At 31.7% G+C, this 21,457-nt stretch overlaps 1 protein-coding gene across 1 annotated transcript in view; it reads right to left on the bottom strand.

Moving 5' to 3' along the window:
• The window catches only part of LOC106474515 (calcium-activated potassium channel slowpoke-like), a 28,259-nt gene extending 12,440 nt beyond the window's left edge, over positions 1-15,819 (bottom strand). Inside the window, exons 1-5 of the mRNA XM_013935206.2 lie at positions 15,670-15,819; positions 10,066-10,177; positions 7,298-7,449; positions 3,409-3,576; positions 1,225-1,316 (exon numbers count right to left, since the gene is read on the bottom strand). Coding sequence (XP_013790660.2) covers positions 1,225-1,316; positions 3,409-3,576; positions 7,298-7,449; positions 10,066-10,177; positions 15,670-15,780 — 635 coding nt within the window. The 5' untranslated portion in view covers positions 15,781-15,819. The remainder of the gene's footprint in view (positions 1-1,224; positions 1,317-3,408; positions 3,577-7,297; positions 7,450-10,065; positions 10,178-15,669) is intronic.
• Between the last annotated feature and the right edge of the window lie 5,638 nt (positions 15,820-21,457).

The raw sequence follows: 21,457 nt of genomic DNA on the forward strand, positions 1-21,457 counted from the left end.
ATATATATACATTTTTATAAAACTAAAGTTTACATTTACAAAACTAAAATCCTACAAATAGTCTGCTCTGGAAAAACAGTTAACTGAAACATAATGCAAAACATTTTCAACTGTTAAAAGTTGAAACTATTGATGAAAAGTTAACAACATCTGTAAGTAGGGAATATCTACATTATCCTACAGTAAAGTTGCAACTACATTTTTAAAAGCTTATTACCTTCTTCCTCTCTCCGACTTGTATGTTCCACCATATTTAGGTCGGGAGCCAATCAGGTCAATGATCTCCGGGATACAGCCAGCAAACACTGCCTACGATTGGTCAACAGACGGCCACGTGCATAAGTTGGGTGTCAGTTGGTGCAGAGAAAGTATACCAGGCACGTGCAAAAGAAAGAAAGAGAGAGAGAGAGAAGGAATGGAAGAAAAAAAGGAAGGGAAACAGCTTTTAGCTCTACAAAATCAACGCTTTGAACATATTATGTCACAACAACACGACAATACCTCTTTCCGCGTTCCTGCTTGAAAGCCCCGCCATCGACTCCGTGAGTTCAGGAACCCAGCTTGCGAAGACAGCCTATAGAGGGCGTGAGGAGCACAGGGATGACGTGTCAACACATGTCATGCGTCATCACAAAAAGCAGCGCCACATACGATATGCTGATAGATTAACCGACTACAATTGTTTTATTCAAGGTGTAAGTCTTATGTTTTAGAAAACAAGATGTGGTTTTCAAGATTTGAATTATATTTTGTTCTTTATTATAGCTGCTTCCGTGTTTGGAGAAAACTAGGTATCTGAGCGTGCTTTATGAGTGTTTCTTTTGAATAACCATTAGTTACATTTAATGCAAAAAAACAAGAAAGAAAATCGACTATGTTTCCTCGTTTCAAACTTTATAAAATGTATTTATTACGAATCAAAAAATGAAATATGAAGAGGGTTCAAAAAGTGAAGATATTTAACTGTGTTACACTGATTATTTTGAAGAAGACTTATATCGGTTAATCTTTCAGCAACGGTAATCACCAAGAGTTAATCAGCTGATGCAGGATGAAAGTGAGAGTTATCTCGAGTTTAGAAAGAAGACAAGTAACTAGCAGAAACCACAATCACGATACTGCAGCAGTTATAGAAGAGAACAGAAACCCCCTCTAGCGGCAATAAACACAATCATGCGTTTACACCAGCGCACAACAGACTAAAAGGGAGTTACTATTCTGTACCTTTTACCATGCTCCTGTCTGTACTCGCCATCATATTTTGGTCTAGTTCCTACTAACTCTAGGATCTCAGGAATGCAACTGGCAAAGACGGCCTAAGGGTGGAAAATATAGGAGAAAATGAAACATTAAACAAGCATGGATATAGTCACCTAGGACTAGACTACATCTACTGATTAAGTGCGCATGACAGTAACTAAAGCGTTCTTAAAAGATACTAAAGCTGAACCACAGGCAACTATCTGCTGTTATGAAAACAATAAAACTGTAAATGCTAGGTTATGGACAAAATCAGTATAAATGTCAGGAAATAATAACTATAAAGCATCATTTATGTGCACGAATCATGCAAAATATAACACCGCAAGATTATGAAAATTATAACATCTTGAAACACATGTGTTCAAATATTATATTTGAAAAAAAAATGCAAAAAAGAGGAAGAGGTGCAAAACTGGATAACCTGTTCAAGCAGTGTGACAGGTTCTATCAGATAAAAAGGTAATACGTGCTATGATTAAAAAAGGTAATACGTGCTATGATTATGGGGCATGTTCCAGAAACAGTGAAGTTAAATACAACTCACGTATTTTCTCTCAATGACATTCTTACAAAGATACATGTCCATCATCATATAAATTTTACCATGACGACAAAGGTTAATTTACAAGTAAGATGTTTTTCTTCCCCTCTTTTATTTTTTAATCTCAAACCTAGGCAATAATTTGAACAAATTTTGCTTTTTTTTTCCATTTCCTGAGAAATGTTTTTGTGAACCTCAATTGCCTAGGTAACCCGTTCAACATGTATTGATATTTCTTTGGTTTGCTCAACAGAAACTTTCAAAAAAAGGTATTGCCGGTCACAAAATGTATAGATCTTTTCAACAAATTCAAAAAGGATTCGGGACAATCATGCAGCCTGTTGAATTCTTCTACTTAGTGGTATATAGATATGATAACGTGTCGTATTAAAATTCTGAGAATTTAACTTAATAATATTTTAGCTCACAGCAGACAAAAAACAACAACCCATACTATCGATCATTTGAAGGTTGATTAGCTCTTCTGGGATCCTTCGTTCAATTGAGTCTTATTTTCTCTAATTAGAAGTAAGGGTAAAGGTTAAATGTTGGGTGGAGAGAGTTTCAAACGAAATGGAAAGGATATAAATGATTTATGGGAGCTAACAAGCTGCAGACTTCAATTCATTAAGTCTAGCTGATTAAGCCTTAAATATGCTTTCACAATGTTCAAACAAGAAACATTAGTCTTGTTATATTTATTAAAGAAAGATGTAAAATTTAGAGGAAAAACTGCTAGCAATTGCATGTGTTTATTTAATTAAGCAAATAAATATGTTGTTTCTAACATTTGAAATAAGGAAGTTGGTTTTCCCACTAACCATGTTGAAGTTACATGATTCACTTAATAAAAACATTCGAACTATTATTACAGGAAGTCAGAGTCTTCACTGATGTTGTCGATATTATATGGCTCAATACTGCGAAATAAAAATCACGTTAACGGTGTGACATATTATTACTGGTTTCACTATTTTAAATCCTGGTGACAAACTGATAACTTTGCTAAAAAGATCTATACCCTCCATGTACACAATGTGTTTATGTCTTCTTGACTTGTATAGTCTCTACGGTAAAACATTTAAAACGAAAGTTCACACACACACATATATATATATACATACAGTGAATAAACACGAATATAGAAAAAAAAACGGTGGTAATTAATCTATCACAATTTATAAATATTTCAAAAGAAAATACCATTATCAGAGATTTTTCATAACAGATAGCCAAAAGAATCACAGGAGTGATTTCATAAGTCTTTATTAGTAAAAGTTAATTTGTTGCTAGATGTTAACTAAAATTAAAGTTATGGTGGATATCCTTCCATATCGTCTTAACAGTTTCTGTTCGTTGCTTTTTTATTTTACAACGTCAAAAAATTCAGGAGTTGAGAAAGAATATCTGAGTCAAAAAGTAGTTTCTTTAAATAAGATATATATGGATGTATAGTCCTAAGTACTGCGAAAATGCATGAGTTTTTCGTTTTCATTCAGAAACTAACATTTGTTTAATAAATGTTTTAACGAAAGTATTATATATATATTTATTCCATGACGTTTTGAGACACTGTAGCAATTAACAGGAGATATTAAACTCACCAGACCCACTAAAATGAATAAAACAATAAATGTTCTGCCCAGGGTAGTCTTGCAGTAAATATCACCATAGCCCACTGTTGACATTGTTACTATGAGAAAATATACACACTCCCAGTAGGAAAGGTTGTGTGGGTTGTCGAACTCTAAAGGGTCCCCAGAGTTTTCAAGCTAAAAGAAAGAAATACGGTTTACACAATCAGCGACCTTAACGATATTAAATACACAAATAACAGAAACAAACTGGATATTTACACCACAATGTTTCTTCATGGTCTGTGATATCTGTTTTGAAAAGAGCACATGACAATGTTTCTTAGTCACGTGAAATTTGCTTTTAAAGATATCCTAACTGTTTGTTGTTTTGTTTTTTCAAAATAAACATAAAAGATAAAAATTGTGATATTCTTTCAGAGAGGTACATATACGTTTTCAAAGCTGATTCAAACTTCAATGTATTGACTCGTATGGCACATTCATTTTCAGCATTGTTTCAAGCTTTAAAGTTTTGACTCAAATGGCACGTGTTTTCTTTTTTACTGTTTCAAGCTTTCATAACTAAATTAAAATGGTACATCCATATTCAACATTGTTCAAACTCTAACGCTTTCACTGAAATGACACGTTAATTTTAGTTATACTTCAAACTTTAGTTCTTTAATTCAGATACTACATGTTTATTCTTGTTTCAAGCTTAAATGTCTTAATTCACACGGTAATACATATTTAATATTATGATAAGTTTAGAAAAGTCTTAACTTAAATGAAGCATCCATTTTTAGCATTGTTTCAAGTTTTAATGCCTTAACTCAAATGGTGTACATTAATTTTCATTATTGTTACAAGCTTTAATATTTCAGTCCACGTGATACATCCATTTTCAGTATTTTCTTATGTTTGCATGATGTTTTAACTCAGACGGTGCATTAATTTTATTTTAAATTAAATATTACTAACAGACAATTTTCCATAACAGATAAAATCGATAAAATCTTAGGTGTGATGTTATAATCTCTAAGAACCAAACAAAAACTTTATGATATTATAAAAAATAATCTATCTTGTTTAAGTTTTATTCTGAAAAAGTTAGTTTTATTTAATAGTTTCGTTTTCTTTACTGTTAAAACTTGTGTACTTGAAAATAATCGCACCAGTGATCGAAACGTCGTACCTATTCTAAATACCAATCTTACTCACTGTAAAAGCTGTAACTTTTAATAAAACAATAAAAACAACAACTTGGTTTTGTTAATGTTTATTGCATGTATTGTTTTAAGCTTTAGTGTTCATGGCAGTTTCAGCATTGTTTAAACCGTTAATGTCTAACTCGAACGGCAAGTTTATTTTCATTACTCTTTCAAGCTTTAATTTATTAACTCAAACATAAAACCCTGATTCGACCCTTGATTTGTGAAATAAATTATATTATTGTTCCACAATTTAATCATTAAACTCAAATTATAATAATCTCGCAACTCGAATGTTACATCCATTTTTAGCTTTTTTAAAATATAACGTCTTAATTCACATGTTTTTTAATTTCAGTATTGTTTACGTCTTGTTTGTTTGGATTAAGCACAAAGCTACACAATGGGCTATCTGTGCTCTGTCCACCACGGGTATCAAAACCAGGTTTCTAGCGATGTGAGTCCGCAAAAATACCGCTGTGCCACTTGGGGGCGTTTACGTTTTATTTTTTTAACTTAACTGGTACATTCATTTTCAATACTGTTTCAATCTTTAATCTTTAATGGTCTCAAGGTGTACATCCATATTCAAAGTTGTTTTATATTTGAATACATTAACCGAAATGGTACTTTCGTCTTCAAAATTGTTTCAAATTTTTATACTGGAACTCAAATGGTTTAGCCATTTCAAATCATTTTTCGATCTTTAATGCCTGAATTAAAAGGCCCATATATTTTTATTTACATTTTCAATGTATTAACTCAAGTGGTACATTTTATTTTAATTACTGTTTCAAGCTATACCTTATCTCAAATGGTGGACCCATTTTCATTATTTTGTCAAGACAAAGTGTGAATTCAAATTTACATACATTTTCAATATAGATTTAAGATTTAATGGCTGAAGTTAATTGGTGTATCAATTTTAACTGTGATTTTACTTTATAACGTCTGAGCTGAAATGTTACATCATTTGAATAGAAACAACAAATATTATTCTCGAAAAGACTACATTGTGCTTTTAAACAGTACGTTTTTAGTGTGTAAATTTGTTTGTTTGTAATTAAGTACAAAGCTACATAATGGGCTATCTGTGCTCTATCCGCCACGGATATAGAAACTCGGTTTCTAGCGTTGTAAGTCCGCAGATGTACTTCTGTACCACTGAAACCTGAGCACCTTAGAATAAATATATTCACCATCCAACATCTTATTCTATATGACCAAACAGTTGAACGAAACACTTTAGCTAATATTAATACTGTAAGTTTGCAGAGCGTGATCTAGTGGCTAGCATGATTGAACTGTGAACCCGAGAATTTGTAGTTCGCAAACGCTTGCCGCCAAAACGCGTTCCGCACTATGGAGCCGTGGGTAAGCATTAAAGGTGATGACAACATTGAAACTGCAACAGCCAAACAGTCAGCGATTATATTTCTATAGTTTTAAAATTTGCAGAGTAAGGACTATCAGTAACGCACCATAGACAATAAAATATGTACACTTTTGAAGCAAAATATACACAAATTTCACGATGAACAATTTTATGAGAAGGATGGTCATTTTGGTGAGCAGAAGTAATACAATTGACAAACCTCACAACTTACCAAATAACATCTTACGTTTTTCACACATACAAGCTTATCAATGTAAACCGATGGTTTGTTAAACCTAAAACAGGCTAATCTAAGCTGACAGTTTATTAAGTTTTCGTATTGAGCATACAAAATAGCCAGTTTAAGCCGACGATTCGTTAAGCCTGTAAGCTCGCCAGTCAAAACCGACTGTTTATTAAGCCTGCTTATTGAGCATACAGGATGGCTAGTTGAAGCCAAAAGTCTGTTAAACCTACGAATATGACTGAGTATCATTAAGTAACCCTCAAACTTCTGACCAATCCAGATCACCAATCCAGTTTATATCACTGTCGTTACTAACTCATGGCTGCAGTTTCGAGCGTGTTCTCGGACTAGATCAATGACATATTTTAAAAGCCTAACGTTTTAGGGAGAACAGAATCAGCTTCCTAAGACACTCTCAAATCGTGAAAAACTACAGAAGAGTGGCATTCGGCCACATACCTGAACTGTTGTATTAACATTAGAAAGCCACGTTTACAGTTGATAATATAAACGTGCTAGTTCAATATTTTATTAATCGTGGAATATTGTAAGTGTGAATGAATGTGAGTTCTAACGTTCCTAAAATAGTAAAATGTTTCATGCAAAAAATATTCATACAAATCCCAATACTTTTTCATTTCAAGAGAGCGTTGTAGAAATCCACCGTATTAACGCAGTAGATCAACAGCTGTAATAATAATTTTTCTTCATATTTAGTTCGAGGTATCGACTTTTTATCCTTGCTTATCTAATTTTGGAAAGAAATTTTCGTTTTACGGATTTGTGAATACTGCTACTTGTATTGTATTCTGCCTATATAAACGTATTTGAAGGATACTTAAATATTTGGATTCAATCTGGATAAAAGTATTATTTAAAATATACGTGAACACTTGGAATCAACCTGTATAAATTTATTGTTTGAAAGATACCTGATTATTGAGATTCATTCTGTATAAGGATATTAGTTGAAGGATACGTGAACACTTGAATTTAGTCTATATAGATATATTGTTTGAAACATACGTAGACGCGTGGATTCAGCTTTTATAAAGGTAATGATGTATTGGAATTTCAACTTACTAAATGGATGATTCCAGCTGCTGTAAGCCACACACTGATCACTATGGAAACCAGCTGAGCCAATCGAATTGTGCTGCTGGTCTTGAGCACGTTCAAATACTGCAGAATATCGGGAACCGAGATCAATCGGAGCGCCCTCAAAAATCTTAGACCTGGAGAAGAAAGTAAAGGAAAATAATAAATTTATTGTAAAAATTAAATAGAGTATAACATGGAACAACAGCGATAATGTGCACTACTTAAACGTACTTTGATGTCCAATGTGTATAACGGAAACGGTAATATAACCAGTTTAAACGACCAGCACACTAAGTTGCCCTGAAATACGAGTTTTGTATCGTCATAAAAATGAGACTAAACTACACTCTGTAAAAATGTTATTATTTTTCATCGTTGTAGAGATGGATATTTAGTACTGATAAATCTAAAATATTCCTCTTTCTTATCTGAATACCTGACAATGAAATCAGAAAGTTGAAAAACAAGAAAAATGCATATCCAGGTAGGCCAACAAAAAAATGCAAATGAAATAGTTGTCGTTATTTATGACTTAGCAAAAATATGGCTTAATGTTAAGCGCTAAATAACTTTAGAATGCTACTTTAGTCCCAGTTCTTAGTTGAACAGAGAAAACTATACTTTTAAATTAAGACTCTAAAAATAATATTTAATTCAAACCATTCTTAGGTACCACCTGAAAAACAATTATAAGAGAGACAAGGGCGTCTTGTTAATATGTGTAATTTATTAAGCAGGAAGCAATTAACTGTTTTTCTGTTTCAATATTTCTTGTAGGTTTTGCTTTAAAAACGTTGTTATATACAAGACAGAAATTATGCAATTATAACTAACCACTTTGTATAATAATAAAGATACGAGTTTAAGATGTTCTTTATTTAATGTTTTAACACTTTTCTAAAAATAAAAGATGATGCCTTGACTATCTAGGGACATGTTCGTTAAAGATATAACATAAAATAAAAACTCTCTAACGCCTATGCATATGACATTATTAAATTAGTGCCTATTTTCCGATAACTCAGTGTGCACAGCAACTTTAAAAGGTCTTCATGTAATATTGTGTAATTAGTACGGTAGTCGAACTCCGGAATTTATATATAAAAACTTAACATTTATGTTAAGAACAGAAGAGGAGAGGTCTTATGCTTTCATTATTTTTTGCTATTAGTTCACTTCATTAAGTTGAGTAGGCTGAAAATATGTTAGAAGTTCAGTATCATTCTGCTGTGTTAATTAATAGTGGAGCTTTAGTGTCATTGTAGTGTGTTAATAATGGAACTTTAATAACATAAGTAACATCATAATGGAGCTTAACTACCATTCTAATGTGTTTAATACTGAAACTTTAGTATATTTTCGATGTGCTAATGTTATAATATTGGAACATTAATATCATATCGATGTATTAATATTGAAGCTTTATTAACACTTCAATGAGTTAGCGCTAGTGTTTTAGTTGCATCTAATTTAATAACGTTGCAGTTTTTCTTACATTATAATATACTACTATTTAACTTTTATTGATATTTTAAGTCTAATGGATAAGTTTCCCAGATAATGTCTATAGTTTGATTTTCGTTGTCACAAAATGGCGCTCTACACTTTGAGACTGTCGATGCGTTACTTTAAGAGTGGCTATCAAATACCACTAGTCGATTAGAGTTGCTAAAGAGTTGGCGGTGGATGCTGCAAAATAGCTGCCTTCCCAATTGTCTATTAGCTCAAAATTTGGGACGGCTAGCGCAGTTAGCCCTTGCTCGAATATCTGAAACAGACATACTGACATCTAACGTGGGATAAAACGTGTTTAACGGTGTTACGTTTACCCTGTGAGACAAAAATTATATTGTTAAGTTGTTAAAGGTATTGTGTAGAACGAATACTTTAGATTTTTAGAATAACATCCTAAAACATAAAAAACACGAGACGACATCTAGTGGGGTTTTATAGAAACTGGACACTTTAAAAATAGTAACATTGTTTTGGTTTGTAACTTAAGCACAAAATTCTAAGAAGCATTTGTCAAGAAACTTTAAATTAATTAGAATCCACAGTATTAAAAATGTAAACCATGAAAGGAAAAAAGTGAGATTCATGCTAATTCTTGTAAAGCGTGCTCAAAGCCACTGAAAAACAACAAGTGTATTTTTACTTATAAATATCGTACTTAAATTTTAGAACGTTTATTAACGTTTTTGTTTTCATTTGCCAACTCGGATTGGCTCACTATCCGTATGAAATTGTTTGAGGACTGGAAAAAATTAGGATGTCAAGTGTTTCGCATAATCATTTTACCTAAAGATGATTTTGAAATTGTTTACATCGCGTATGGGCTTATATATTAAAATACTGTTCTTATATTAATTCAAGTTTGCCAATAATATAAACTTAGTTAATGACAGACCGAATTGCGTAAGAAGAGATAATTTAAAGCCCAAATAATCTATATTGTGGTCATTGAAAGTCTGAGTAATAATTTCCGGCTTAAAGATAGAAACAGATTCGTTCACTCAAGAACTTTGCTGATTGACGGTTGTCTATTGGAATTAAGACCTTAAGTACGCAGAGGAACTCTTTGAATCTCTTATAAATAATTCCGAATGCACAAGCTAATTACTTTGTTTCTTTCTTGTGCGCATGTCAATTGAAAAAAAAAAAAAGAAAACAGTAACTAAATTACGTCTTGCACTGTTCTTTGTAGCTTAGCATTAAAATGCCTTCAATGATAGAAGTAAACTAATACTTACCTATCCATGTACGGTCGAGGTAAATAGAGACAAAGGACGGCGGAATGGTGAAGTAGTCAACAAAAGAGTACAGCTCAAGCATAAACCACAGCTTGTCGCTCGCAGCTATAAACTGGAAGATACAGGTTTGTTAATTACATTTGGCTAAGGCTAATTTCTGGGAATTTCAGTTCGTTTCTTCTTGGCCCAACTGGAGCTGAGAGAGCGTCAATAATCTCTCGAAATAAGTAGTTTGAAGCTTGAAAATATATCCATTTTTATCTAAGTATTTGTATTTTTGTTTATTTGCCATCTGTTTTTATAATATGTTTTATAAAAAGTTCACGGTTTGATCAAAAGTATCGGTCTAGATTTAATTACATACATCTAAATAGACATTTTTTCTGGTTTGAAATATTTCTTTTTTTTATATTCGTAAAACAGATTTATAAAGTTGTGAGTCATAGGGCGTTAGCTCTTCATCAAGTAGTATCTCTAGGATCTTTAGTTCTTACTGGAGTATCCACCTTCTAACTGGTGGCAAAACCACTAAATATCATTACTTCACCGAACAACTCAGCTTGCATCTTTTACAGGCATTCAAATTCAATTATACAATTCAGTTCAAGATGAAGGTAATTTTGATATTGTTTACATATGTAATATGAACTGTTTTCTAATGGGTTCAAACGTATCGATACTCTCATAGTTTGAGAAATCTGCTTTATTTGATTATAGATGTTATACAGTAAAAAATAAAAATATTGATTGTTCACTTTTATGTTAACTAGAAGTAAAGACCTTCAGTTTCATGACACATTTTGTTTACACTTCTGCATCTTTAGGTGTCGTTGTTTTATAGTTTTGATGTAGCCTAATACAATATTAACAAAATGAATCGGATTACAAAATCAACCAATATTTGGGTCGCTATATCTGTGGCATCGATTAAAACTCTTCCTACAACGTTCCAAAATAGTATGTAAACATATGAGACACTTTAGATAAACAATATATTGTTTTACTAAATGAAAGCACAGTGTTCGATCAAATGCTGATGCTTTCACGTCATATTAAACTGACGTGAACTTTAAAGGATATCCAAGACAGTCAATAAGCTGTATCTGACTCTGTATAAATCCTAATCTCTAAATATTGCCTTGCGTAGAGTAAGAAGTTTCGGAAGCCTTTGTAATTTACCAGTCCTGTAATTCAACATTGAAAATTAAGATTTCAACGTATTTATCTTTGCGGTGTCACGGTACTTGTAATGTAATTGCATGCTTTTGGTTTTGTCGTTAAATGCGCTATTATTTGAGTAAAATGACAGTTCTTGATTTTACTATAAATAATATTAATGCAATACGAGCTTTTACTGTGATTAATATGTACACAATACCAGCTTGTACAGAAACTAATACATATGCAATATAGCTTGTAATGTAACTGATACGTACAAACAACCACATTTAATTGTACTGTAATTAATACATTGCAAATACGGCGTTTATTGATAATGATGTGTACACAATATGGTGCTTATAACATTCTACAGCAATTCCTGTCTTCTCATTATATTAGACAAAAAGCTCAAATTATATTCACATAATCTTCTGTATTTCGTATTTTTCGACGCTACTGATATATTTCAATATTGTTCTTGCTAGTAGAAATAAATAAATAAATAAAACAATAACACTTTCGACAGGTAGACCCGTATTCCTTAGGGGTAAAGGCAGAATGGTGAAATGTAGTGTAAGTGTGAACATAAGTTGAAAACAGGGAGTAAATCTGATTGGGTGTGGGACAATGTCACATGCTACTTATGTAGATGTGGATAACTTTATGTGTTATGGGAAACACTAGTCGCTATCTGTTTGTGTTATTTGTTTTACACCTTTTATATTCAGTAACATATCATGTATTATTTGTTTTACACCTTTTATATTCAGTAACATATCATGTATTATTTGTTTTACACCTTTTATATTTAGTAACATATCATGTATTATTTGTTTTACACCTTTTATATTCAGTAACATATCATGTATTATTTGTTTTATACTTTTTATATTCAGTAACATATCATGTATTATTTGTTTATACTTTTTATATTCAGTAACATATCATGTATTATTTGTTTTACACCTTTTATATTCAGTAACATATCGTGTGTTATTTGTTTTACACCGTTTATATTCAGTAACATATCATGTATTATTTGTTTCACACCTTTTATATTTAGTAACATATCATGTGTTATTTGTTTTACACCTTTTATATTCAGTAACATATCGTGTGTTATTTGTTTTATACCGTTTATATTCAGTAACATATCATGTATTATTTGTTTTACACCTTTTATATTCAGTAACATATCGTGTATTATTTGTTTTACACTTTTTATATTCAGTAACATATCATGTATTATTTGTTTTACACCTTTTATATTCAGTAACATATCATGTATTATTTGTTTATACTTTTTATATTCAGTAACATATTATGTATTATTTGTTTTACACCTTTTATATTCAGTAACATATCATGTATTATTTGTTTTACAGCTTTTATATTCAGTAACATATCAATAATAATTCGCTTCTTCCGTATATTTAACAATCATTTTATTTCTACCCATTCTTTTCATTATAGATCTTATAAAATCAGTTGTATTTAAATTATATAGTTGAACGTTAAAATTTAAATAAAGTTCAATTACCTAAATTGCGAGAAAAAATTCAGTAGCTGTTTGCTGATTGTTTAATCTTCTTCACCTTTATTAACGAGACTATGCTACGGGTGAAGGAGATATTAAGTCATAACACTAAAGTTTTATGAGAAAACAATGATGTGCCATAGGCAAAATAAGTAAAAAAATCACTTTCCGTTCTTATTTGAATCGGAACTCTGAATTTTACTACTGAAGGGTCCCTTAAAATGTGCAACAGGTGTCAACCTTGAAGAATTCAGGTAGCGTACAGCACGCGGGAGAGTAAACATGTTTTATGAAGAGAAACAGTCAGCGCCCAAAGAAAATTTTGTAATTCCTCGACGTTTCACCTTACGGTTTTATCAGGAAGTAGGCATCCTACTGAACACAAGCCTAGTCAAGGGTGTCTACCTCTTGATAAAGCCGCAAGGTGGGACGTTGAGGAATTAAAATATTTTCACTGGGCATTGACTGTTTCTCTTCATAAGACAGGGGGAAACCAACTTCCACATGACAATATTCCAAGCTTGTTTTTAATTTTGTAGTATTTTTCATTCTCCATTGAATAAAATACAATACAAAGTAATAATAATAATAATATGCATATAATGAATAATATTTGTAAAATAGGTTATCATATTTTCTTAGTATTGTCTTTATCATTCAAATTGTTCTTTATACATGTAATTAATATCTGACATTGACCCTCACCAATGTAACAAATACCTGACTCTGATCCATGTGACTAATACCTGACTCTGATCTACACCCATGTAAAAAATACCTGACTCTGATCCAGACCCGTGTAACTAATACCCGACTCTGATCCAGACCCGTGTAACTAATATCTGACTCTGATCTACACCCATTTAACAAATGCCTGACTCTGATCCACATCCATGTAACTAATACCTGAATCTGATCCACACCTATGTAACTAATACCTGACTCTGATCCACACCTATGTAACTAGTACCTGACTCTGATCCAGACTCGTGTAACTAATACCCGACTCTGATCCAGACCCGTGTAACTAATATCTGACTCTGATCTACACCCATTTAACAAATGCCTGACTCTGATCCACATCCATGTAACTAATACCTGACTCTGATCCACACCTATGTAACTAATACCTGAATCTGACCAACACCCATGTAAAAATACCTGACTTTGATCCAGACTCGTGTAACTAATACTTGACTTTGACCACACTCGTGTAACTAATAGTTGACTTTGACCACACTCATGTAACAAATACCTGATTCTGACCCACACCCATGTAACTAATACCTGACTTTGATCCACAACTATGTAACTAGTACCTGACTCTGATCCACACCTATGTAACTAGTACCTGACTCTGACCCACACCTATGTAACTAGTACCTGACTCTGATCTACACCTATGTAACTAATACCTGACTCTGATCTACACCTATGTAACTAGTACCTGACTCTGATCTACACCTATGTAACTAGTACCTGACTCTGATCCACAACTATGTAACTAGTACCTGACTCTGATCTACACCTATGTAACTAGTACCTGACTCTGATCCACAACTATGTAACTAGTACCTGACTCTGATCCACAACTATGTAACTAGTACCTGACTTTGATCCACAACTATCTAGCTACATGTATCTATACCCCATTTCACTATTCTGCCTCTATACCTGAAGAAGAAGACTGAGCTGCCTGTCGAAGGCCTTAGGGTGTTATCATTTGTAAGTCTATATTTTAGTAATGGAAGTTGTGTTTATATCTGACTGAAAACTGACTGACTGAAAACACAGCAGATTATTTGTTCACAATTACATTTTGAAAATAAAATAGATGTGATATTCATAACTGGCATTTCAACGTACAATGAACTAATAATAAATCGACAGACAACTATTTATAAGCATGATGAGGTGGTTTTATTTTTTTGGGATAAGCTATATGTTTTGACACATGTAGTATGTTCCCCACAAAATAAAACCAGTTCATTATGGTTATAAATCGTTGTCTGTCAGTTTACTATTATGTTAGTATGACGAGTATATAGAATTATTATGTTAATTTTACAAGAATACAGCCGTGAAACTAAATACATAATTATTTGTGATTTAGGCCTAATGTATAACCAAAGTGTGTGATACTTGGGTCATTTAATAAGATTGAATATTTACGTCTTCTATTCTATACATACCAGAGGTGTAGGAGGCAAATTAAAAATTGGGCGCAAAGTTTATTTGATGGAGAAAAGCGAGGAAATGTGCACTATAGGCTCAGTCATTACACGGTTTCAGGGTTTTAAGGTCCTGGAAGCTCTTGGTTTCTGGATTAAATTTTATATATTATCTTTTCATGACAATAATATTTTAAATATTGATGAATTTTTACTGGAACAGATTGAAAAGTCATACGCCACAGCATCCATATACGTATGTATATAATTCACAAAATGTTTGTATTTTATACATTATGTGGTTTGTTATTTTAATCATTCACTGGATTTATAGAGAATAGAATCGCCACAAGAGGTCGTCCATTTTTTAGGGATTCACGAATAAGGGGAATATCTAGGCTGAAAGTGTATTGAGTTAAACGTAAAGAAATCAATCTGTGAAATTATGGCAGACGATTAAACCAATATGTTAAAGATGAAATCTGTAAAATTTCTTAAACTAGATCACACATGAAATAATTGTATGCATATTAATAATTTAATCAAGACGTTTTTCATGTTAACTACTTAAATAAACAACAATATATTAAAGAAGTAAAATGTGTTTTAAAAGATACTATTTCTAATAGTTTATTTTCCAAAATTGCCATAGAAAAACCATTAAAGTCAACAAACATACCATATAAATTTATCTGTAGTATGTACAAAAAACAACAACAACACTTATATACTTACACGTATAAAAAAGTAGACCATAAAAAATATATTTAGCGCTAAGTCTATCTGCTGAGTGGTGTTGTCTGACCACTGCTGGCATTTCTCTACACCCTCACTGGAAGGAATCATATTGGTTAGTATTCTAAACCTAAATCACTTTTATATGCTTAAAATGGTTACAAGGTACTTCTTAACCTTATTCAAAGTTACGAAATCACAACATCGTAAAATAGGCACTTTATATTTTATAAACTTGTATTCAGTAATTTTTTATACTACTTAAATTACTTTGGACCAACAAACATGTTTTTTACTTAAAACAATTTGATTATGAGGTGATACCATGGAACTATTTAATATGAAAACAACAAAAACATTCTTATTCTTATAAAAAAAACAATTCCTATCTTGAAATATTTTAAGATAGTTATCTACAGTTTCATGTATCACGGCATTAAACAAAATTATTTTAATTAATTCAAGCTGATATGACTGTTATACAATAAAAAAATAGTTAAATTTGTCATACAGGAAACACGATAAACGAACAGTTGCACACTTAAAACCTTACCTTTCTTTCTTGTTGGTATACAGATTGTTAAGACATAAATAATCAATCGTTTCATTAGGTTACAAGTGAGAGATACATACACTTACAATACATAATGTTGAATACCTATATGACACACTTGAGGTTACTGTCGTCTAAAGTGAAAAAAACATTAAAGATTTACAATTGAAACAATTAATCTCGTAAGGCTAATTTATCTTACATACTTTTAGGCATGTTGTAATTCATACCTTCACAAATAATGTAATATTCTGTTGATTTAAATGTAACCAGTCTATCATACTGAGCTGTAAAATATATATATAAAAAAAAAACGAAACCAGAAATGAATTGGCTAAATTTAACCTCACGATTTTGTGTTTCGTTTTCAGTTACATTTCTGACCTAGGATTCTACTTACGCAGTTCACCAGCAAAATATATTACTAATACCATATACGCAGATGAGTTTGTCTGACATACCAGATTACTTTTATTCTACAGAAGGATAGTTTGTGCTAATCGAGTTATTGTTATTTTGCCAGAAAGCAATCTAATTATTAGCTTATGCTCCTCGATTTATTGTTGTTAAAATACATCCACGCTAATCAAGTTTTTGTTATTTGATAAATAATAATTAATACAAGATAACGAGTTATTATTATTTGATAAATGGAGCTGTGTTATTAGTTTCCTACTAATGAAGTTATTGTTATTATCAGTATTAAAATACAAATCTAAATATCATTTTTTATCTTATCGGATTCTTGTTGCTTATCGAATTACAAATATCTATTATTTCACGCTAATCACATTTTTGTTATTATTACTGTTTTTATTTTTCTTGTGGTAAAGTTTAGTTCTCACTGTTAGCACCTTATAATTATGCTTGACTTCGCTATGTTAAACAACTTTGAACTAGAAAAGCTCAAATTAATTTGACTACATACTCCGATAATATGATAATAACCACATCTTTCTTCTTTTTTTTTGTTATTCTTCCTTGATCACGTGATTACCCTATTCATAATTATTGTTATTTGTTATTTACGAATGAACTTAAAGATTGTGGTTTGTAATCAATGATCTGCAGTGCTTCCACCTATATATATAATTTACTTGAGACACTTTACCTTTCACTAATATTTGTTATATAATGTAAATTATAAGAGTGGAAAGGATTCGCATTAGCTAAGCATTAATGTTTGTTTTGTTTTTTACTAAAATTTAAACTACAGCTAAATAACAGTCTTAGGTACTCTGAAAATAGCATAACGTCGGAAACAAGTGATATTCTAAAAATCGCCGCTGCCCTTACATTCCTAATGAGACTTCTATGTTTATCTCTTCAATTTAATAAATACCTTAACTGTGTGAAGCAAAATACATTTACTTAAGATGAGGAGAAGTTTAAATGAATGTTTAACAAATTCTCAAGCTAACATACACGAGGTAAGAGCTTGGATTATTTTAATTCAATCCTACCTGAATAATGGTTTAAATGATTAAATGGTATGAGATAATCATGTAATTAGTAAGAGATCAAACAGGAATTTGACAGATATCAGTATAATAATATTTTCATGGATCTTATACAAAAAAATTAGAGATTTTTAATTATGAAACTATATTACTTACCTAATTATGAACTTATATGAAATATTTAATTTTTTCTTGAAAAATATACGTTTAATGGTTATATTTCAAAAGAAATCACTTGCATGAATTAGATAAGTAAACTATTGTGAGTAACATTATAAGCCACACATTTTATTTTATTTTTGTTTTTCTAAAATCAACATAAAAAAGCTATACTCAATTTTTATAACAAAATCAATAAGGAAAGTGGAGTTGCTAAAGTTATATTTCAAAACTTAAATTAGTAGAAGTGAAGTGAATATAACCAAGACGCCAGTGGTTGGTGAGGTGGCAATTATTCATATTTATAGGAGGCCCTAAGATAATTTTGTTTTTATAAAAAAGTCCAATAGCTATCCAACTTTGCAAAACTTCGGTTATAATGCCGTAAATTCTACATAGACAAAAAAAGAAAAAATCAAAACTGTGGAGAAAAGGTTGTTATCCAAGAATGAACTTCGCAAAGGTTCGTTTTTAAACTTTGTAAACATAACACATGTCAAACACTAAAATGTTAGTAACTAGTAACTGTCCAACAACGTACTTCTTGAAGCATTGTCTCTGAAAGTTGTAAACGCACCTTACGCCAAAAAGAAAACCCTGAGAAATTTATGACAATGTAAGATCGAATTTTTTTGAAACATTGTTCTTAAACTCTGTAAAGTCAACTTAGGGGAAAAACGAAAGTTGTTGAATACTGCTTATTGTTGAACAACAAAATTCGCGAAACATTTTTTACAAATTGAAAACCTAATACAGCCTCAAATAAGATAAACTTTGAAAACGAACTGGTTATCCAACAATGAACTTCGAGAAACATTGTTTTTCAACCCTGCAATCTCAGAACAGGTGAAAAGAAAAAACTGTGAGGACTGGTGACTGTCCGAAAATGAACTTCACGATAATTTATTTTTAAATGTACAAAATTCAATAAATGTAAAAAAAAAATGCAAGAAACAGGTAAATGTTAAACAATGATTGAGGAAGAATATTGTTTTTAAATTTTAAAAACATAAAACAGGCCAAAAGCTAAACTTTAAGAAACTGACCAACAACGAACTTTGCAAAAGACTGTCATTAAATCTAAAAAACTGAGCGAAAGCTAAAATGAAAACTGCTAGAACCTGGTGACAGTCCAAAAACGCATTTTACGAAACACTGTTTATAAATGTTTAAAATTCAACATAGCACTTTGATAATTAGCAAACAAGGAACTTCGCGAAACATTATAATTGAACAATGTAAAGTTGTCCCAAGTCCAAAGGAAGCTTGGTTCTTTCGAATAACGAAATTTGCAGAAATTTGATTGAAACACCATAAATTTGGCAGAGATAAAAAGAAAAACTGCAAAAAATGGTTACTGTCACGCAACAAATTTTGCGAAACGTTTTACTTTTACGCTGTAAACGCACCTTACGCCAAAAGGGAAAGTTTTAGAAATCTACAATAATCCAAGAATGATATTCGTGAAACACATTGTTTTTAAATCGAAAACTTTCTACAGCCTATCTAGTGACTGCTCAACAATGAATTTCGTAAGAAAAATATAGTTAGACACTACATGTATAAACTCAACACGGGCCGTAAATAAAACTGTGAACAGTTGTTTATTCAACAATGAACTTTGTGAAACTTTGTTTTAAACTTTTCAAAATTCAACACAAGTGAAAAACAGAAAGTAACTTATCAATGTTCAACAACGGACCTTACGATACATTGTGTTACAAACTCAACACATACGAAAACTCTGATAAACTGGTTGCTGTACGAGAACGAACTGCACAAAACTTTGTTTTTAACTGTTGTAATTTAAGATAAGCGAAGAGAAAATTTGTAAAAAAGGATTAAACCTTAAAGACCGATCTAGGACAAACATCGATTACGCATTTACAGACTTAAAACTGGCCAAAAGCAAAACGTAAGAAACTAGTAACTGTCCAACAACGAACATTGGAAAACATTATCCTTAAAAATTACAAGCTTAACTAAGGCCAAAAGCAAAACGTAAGAAACTAGTAACTGTCCAACAACGAACATTGGAAAACATTATCCTTAAAAATTACAAGCTTAACTAAGGCCAAAAGCAAAAAACATTGTGAAATTGGTGACAGTTCAGCAATGATCCTCGCAAGATGTGGCTTTCAATCGTCCAAAAGAAAAACTAATTAGATTTTTTGTTGTTGTTGTTTTATTAATGCGAAGTTACACAATGGATTGTCTACATTCTGTTCACCGTCGGAAATCGAACTCTGGCTTTTAGCGTTGTATGTCTGGCCTCCCAGTGGCACAGCGGCATGTCTGCGGACTTACAACGCTAGAAACCGGGTATCGATTCCCCCGGGGGGCAGAGCACAGATAGCTCATTGTGTAGCTTTGTGTATAACTACAAACAAATTGTAAGTCCGTAAACTTACCGCTGACTCACCGAGGAACAGTATAACTAACTAGCATTGAACTTCGCGAACATTGTTCTGAAACGTTATAACATAAACAAACGCTAAATGGAAAATATTAAATATCGGTAATTCTACAAAAACTATTTTCGCCAAAAATTGGTTGTAGACTAAACACAAGCAAATGAAAAAAATGTAATAAACTGGTAACTTTCCGGCAAAGAATTTCGAGATAAAAATATTTTTAAACTTTGTAAAAATCACCACAGAACAAACAAAAGACTGTAAGAAACAGGTTTCTATCGAACAACAGAATTCACGAAATATTGTTTATGAGTATAATATACACAGTAAAGGCCAAAAAGAAAACTACGAGAAACTTTTAACTGTCTAGGAACGAAGTCTGTGAAACTTTGGTTTTAAACATTGTAAACTCAATATAAACCAAAAGTAAATCTAAAAAAAAGTACTGTCGATCAATGAGTTCCGAGAAAAATGGTTTTTAACGTTATAAAACCAACAGAGTGCAAAAAGAAAAGTGGATTAAAATGTTAACTGTCCAATAACAATTATCATGTAACATTTATAAGACCAATTCACAGCAAATGGAGAAATATTAACTAACCAGCAGCAGACTTCGGGAAACATTGTTTATGAACGTTATAGATGTTGTCTCTGAACGTTGTAGATGCAATACAAGCGAAAATAAATCTGTAATAAAATGTTAACTGTCCAATAACAATTATCATGTAACATTTATAAGACCAATTCACAGCAAATGGAGAAATATTAACTAACCAGCAGCAGACTACTGTGTAAACTCATAACAGGTTAAAGGAAATTTTTTAGGAAACTGGAACTGTCTAACAACGAACTTCGTGAAAAATAATGCTTTAAAACTCTGTAAAGTCAGCACAGGACAGAAAAAGGAGAAGAAAACCTCTGAACTCTGGTTATTATTTAAAAATGATATTTACAAAACATTTTAATGTTGTGACCTAAACACAAGTAATAGGGAAAACTGTAAGAAAGTAGTTACTGTCCACCTTTACTAAACATTGTTTTCAAATGTTTTGCCCCTAAGTGGCACAGTGGTATGTCTGCGGCCTCACAACGCTAGAAACCGGGTTTCGATACCCATGGTGGGCAGAGCACAGATAGCCCTTTGTGTAGCTTTGTGCTTAACTTGAAACGAACAATCAAGTCTTTTAAAGTTAACGCAAGCC

The sequence above is a fragment of the Limulus polyphemus genome, unplaced genomic scaffold, assembly GCF_000517525.1.
Source record: "Limulus polyphemus unplaced genomic scaffold, Limulus_polyphemus-2.1.2 Scaffold7315, whole genome shotgun sequence".
In the NCBI taxonomy this organism is placed as follows: Eukaryota; Metazoa; Arthropoda; class Merostomata; order Xiphosura; family Limulidae; genus Limulus; species Limulus polyphemus.